This window comes from Alligator sinensis, unplaced genomic scaffold, assembly GCF_000455745.1.
Source record: "Alligator sinensis unplaced genomic scaffold, ASM45574v1 scaffold1295_1, whole genome shotgun sequence".
Classification (NCBI taxonomy): Eukaryota; Metazoa; Chordata; order Crocodylia; family Alligatoridae; genus Alligator; species Alligator sinensis.
The window spans coordinates 653,394-657,737 of record NW_005841880.1 but is presented as its reverse complement, the minus strand read 5'-3'; the positions used below and the strand labels follow the sequence as shown (position 1 = coordinate 657,737).

General features: G+C 60.2%; 1 protein-coding gene across 1 annotated transcript in view; it reads left to right on the top strand.

Annotated features, from left to right (window-relative positions):
• PCSK4 (proprotein convertase subtilisin/kexin type 4) overlaps positions 1 to 4,344 on the top strand; it is a 9,895-nt gene that overhangs the window by 1,908 nt on the left and 3,643 nt on the right. Inside the window, 6 exon segments of the mRNA XM_025196561.1 lie at positions 798 to 893; positions 1,174 to 1,302; positions 2,631 to 2,707; positions 3,314 to 3,402; positions 3,961 to 4,133; positions 4,267 to 4,344. The exon segment at positions 4,267 to 4,344 is cut by the window's right edge and continues 28 nt beyond it. Coding sequence (XP_025052346.1) covers positions 798 to 893; positions 1,174 to 1,302; positions 2,631 to 2,707; positions 3,314 to 3,402; positions 3,961 to 4,133; positions 4,267 to 4,344 — 642 coding nt within the window.

Below are 4,344 nucleotides of genomic sequence, written 5' to 3'. Positions count from 1 at the left end.
CGCTCTTCCTGCCTGCTCTGCTTTCTGCTCCCTGCCCTGCCTGCCACTGTGCCGTTTGTCCCCTCCCCGGTCCGCTGCGTACCACACACACAGGCTGCCCGTGCCACTTGTGCCCGTGCCCCTTGTGCTAGGCTATTTGCTAATGGCCTTTTGCCTAGCCTACAGGCCCTAAAACATCACCCGGGAAGTCCTGCCTGCAGCACGCAGCTTGCGGTGGAGGTTCAGCCTGGCCCCTTTCCTCCCACCCGGGTCAAAGCTGCCCAGTTATACCTGTGCATGCTACAATGCAGGCAGGGTTTGGATGGCATTGCTAAGCCGGCAAGCCATCGCATGTAACCATCAGCCAAGGAGAGCCAGAAGGGATGCTGCAGTCTGATACCCGCCCCTGCACGTGGGTGGGGAAGCGCTCTCCTTTCAGCGTGCATGGGGGTCAGCCCTGATGCACGAGGACAGAGCAAACCGCTCCTGTTTCCCAAGAATCGGTCTCCTAAAGGCAACGCCAGGATGCATTTGCTGCGGATGCCCTGGCTTGTTTGATGCCTTGTCCTTCAAAAGGCCAGCAGACCTAACTGGGAGAGGAAGTGCTGGGCAGTCCTTTTCTGCGGGCCGAAGAGTGCGGGCTCTTACGGTTCTTTTACACGGATCCTGGAAATGCAGCCTCCAGGTATACGCCAGCTCTTCCACCGAGCACGTAAAGCATGCAGTAAATACGTGGCGAGGGATGGCATCTGCCGTGGAGGAAGAGGTGAAGAGGAACGTGCAGATTTGGTGTTAAGGGCTGACTGCTTCCGTCTTAGGTGCGCTGGTTTGAGCAGCAGACTCTGAAGAGGCGAGCGAGAAGGACGGTCACGGTGGTGCCAACAGATCCCTGGTTTCATCAGCAGTGGTACATGGTAAGGCTTTGCCCTCTCCGCTCCCTCCCCTGCCCGAGCCCCTTCCGGCTCTGCTGCCGTGGTCGGAGGAAGCACATGCTAGTGGCGAGAGTGGTCTACGGGGCACCAGGGCTCCTGGTTTCCATCCTCTACTCCGCTTCTGGCTGGATGTGGGGCCTCAAGGAAGCCCCCCCATCCTCCCCAGCTCTCAAATCGCAGTGGTGTCGATAGCCAGCCAGAAGCAGCTGTTCAGAGGAGAGGAGAAGGCTGGCCCCATAGATCCACCTGGCTCTCGTTGCAGAATAACGACGTGAGTCCAGACCTGAACATCCTCACGGCCTGGAGCAAAGGGTACACGGGTGCAGGCGTGGTGGTCTCCATCCTGGATGATGGCATCGAAAAGGACCACCCCGACCTCTCTGCTAACTACGTAAGATCAGCCTGGCGCTGCCGGTGCCTTTCACGGCTGGGTGGTTTGGGATCCAGCTGGAGCCAGCTCTTCCTTTACCAAGGCAGAGACTGGGAGCGGGAACTGGTCAGGGCCCCATGTCCTTGTCGTGGTGGGAGCCCTTACTGGCCCTTCCAGTACGGCACAGATGGGTCAGGAGACCGAGTCTCTTCCCACCGAACCCTCCCAGCAGGGAAGGGGTCGATCGTGCCCTGGCCCTTTTCAAAGGCGACACAGCCAGAGTCAATTAAAGCAAGCTGCAAAACCAGTAAACACCAGATCCCTCCACGTGCACACGCGTCTCCCCAGGCACGAGGGGTGTGGTGCAGTGGTTAAAGCACTGGGCTGGGCCTCCCGTGACCTGGCTTCAGTCCCTGACTCTGCCACAGCTCTGCTAGGCAGCCTTAGCAAGCGGTCTTAGTAGTGCCTCGGTTTCCCCATCAGCGAAATGGGAATGATGACCCTGACCTCTTTTGTAAAGCACCTCGTGGGGCAATGCTGAAGGGTGCTGTTTGAGAGCTGGGAGTGTTTGTCACACCTGGGCTAAACCGAGTAGCACCCGTTTAACCAGTGTGGTGATTTTGTTTTTATATGCATTTTTTAAGCAAAACCCGATGCAAGTTTTTGGTATTCAGGACACACAGCGGCTTTAGCATTCGAGCTAAGCTGCAGTGACCCAATACAGTCATCTGCAAAGTTGCAAGGCTTCAATTAAACCCCTGTCTGTCAAACTGATGTGCCGTTTAGCCCAGTGCAAGGCGTTGCAGACGAGGCCTTGGCGCTCTGGTTGGATTGTAAGAGCCAAATGCTCATCTGCCTATCGCTAGGACGGCAAGACCCAGAGGAGTCCGCTTAGGGGAAGGAGCCAAAAATTGATGGCTCAAGGCTCTGCTTTCCAGCGGGGGGTATGGTTTTCCATGGGAGGGCAGAGGCTGCAGAAACGATCTCTGTAAAGAGCTGCCGAAGTCTGCAGCGCCGCCTGGAGAAAGATTTTTGTCTCGTGAATGGCTCTGTTTTGGGCAAGGGTGTGTAGAGCAGCGATTCCCAAATGAGGATCGCAAAATCCCCAAGATAAACCCTGAGATTTCAGTAGCGATCCAGGACATCCAAACCGTTCTGGCTTGCCGGGGCCTTCCCGACTTCTCTCCGACGGCGCTGTCGTTTTTCCAAAACGGGAGTGAAAACGCGGAGCTGAGGTTTTCCTGGGAGCCCGTGAGCCTAGCGAGGTCGCGAAGCGCCGGTGTAGAGCGAGCGCGGCGCACGGTGTAGTGAGGACGGGCTTCTCACCCCGGTGCTGCCTTTTGCTGCAGGATCCCTTAGCAAGTTATGACTTCAATGCCAACGACCCTGACCCGCAGCCGCGTTACAACAGCTGGGACGAGAACCGGTGAGTGCTCCGGACGCGCCGCTGCGACACGTGGCCTCCTTGCACTAGTGGTTGCACTAGTGAACAGATCTCTGGGGGTCAAGCTAAGCTCTTGGGTCTGTTTCCCGAGGCTGCATTGAGCGGAGGAAAGGTGGAAAGAATTTGCTCCCTTTGCAATGACGGAGTCACGTTAGGGGTTGGTCAGGCTCTCAGCGTGTGCATACTCCCTTCCCAGAGGGTCCTCTCCAGTGTCGTTCATCCCCAGCGGACTCGAGTGGAGGGTCCTGATCCTGCTTGAAACCAAGGCTGGGCCATAAAACAGGCTGGGCGGGCGCTGCATGGCTTGAAAGGCCTCGGCCCACAAGCCCCATCATGTCGGAGCGGGCGGCGCAGCAGGGCTTGGGGGAGGCCGAGGACCCTGGGGTCCCACAGCCTCAGCAGAGGGGTGCGGGGGCGAGGGAAGCAGCGGGGTCCGTTGTCTAAGCTGACACGAGGACGAGTGGCCCAGAAGCAGCAACCCCGAGATGACGAGAGAACAGATGTTGCCTCCTTGAGTTGTGCTGGAGCGAGAGGCAGCACCGAGGGGATCCCGAGCGCTTGTGGCAGTCTCCCGGCTCTCCCTGACAGGCACGGGACGCGCTGCGCGGGAGAGGTGGCGGCCGTGGCCAACAACCGAATCTGCGGCGCAGGCGTCGCGTACAACGCGCGGATCGGAGGTGAGCAGCCTGCGCCCCCGGAGCGATGCTCGGGCTTCGGGGCCTTTGCATCTCCCTGCCGGGTGCCGAGGGGAGGAGCTGCAGGTTCTTGACTCCATGGGAAGCCTGTTCCCACCCAGCAAATGCAGCATCCCTGCATCCTGGCCGTGCTTGAGCGACTGCCTGTGGATGAGGCTGAGGCCGCGAGAGGGCACTGGTGCCCGGCTGCTGCATGCTTGGAGCAGCGGCATCCCTTTCGGGGCCCGGAGCCACGCTGCCGGTGCCATCCTTGCAGGCTGAGGGCCCTCGCGGCCGTATGGCTCCGTGCTTCTTAAGGGCAAACAAGGTTAGGAGGCAGTGACCTGCCTGGTTTAGCTCCTGGGAGATTAGCACGGGGGCTTGCCATCTGCTAGCAGCGAGGAGGCACTTCTGGGAGGCTCTGCCACAAGAAAGCTACTGTGATGGGGCTGTTTTCAGGGCTCCTGCCCCAAATTCTCATGGGGGAGTGCAAGCTTTTGTTGTGAACCCGCAGCGGGGCGGCACCGACGAGCCCGGTGTCCTTGCTCTGTGTCCTTCCAGGCGTGAGGATGCTGGACGGCCCCATCACGGACATTGTGGAGGCCCAGTCCCTGAGCCTGCGGCCCCAGCACATCCACATCTACAGTGCCAGCTGGGGCCCGGAGGACGATGGCAAGACCGTGGACGGGCCAGGGGTGCTAGCCATGGAAGCCTTCTATAAGGGGATAGCGAACGAAAGCATGGCCTCTGGGCTGGGGCTGCAGGAGCCCGAGGGGAAGGCTGCCTCTGGGAGGACCCCGTTGCAGCAAGGGGTGGGGGGCAGCTCCGTGGAGGGAGTGACCCCCCCACCCGCCCCCCTCCCACCAGGGCCGGGGTGGCCTGGGCTCCGTGTTCGTCTGGGCCTCGGGCAACGGCGGGCCGCGCCACGACCACTGCCACTGCGGC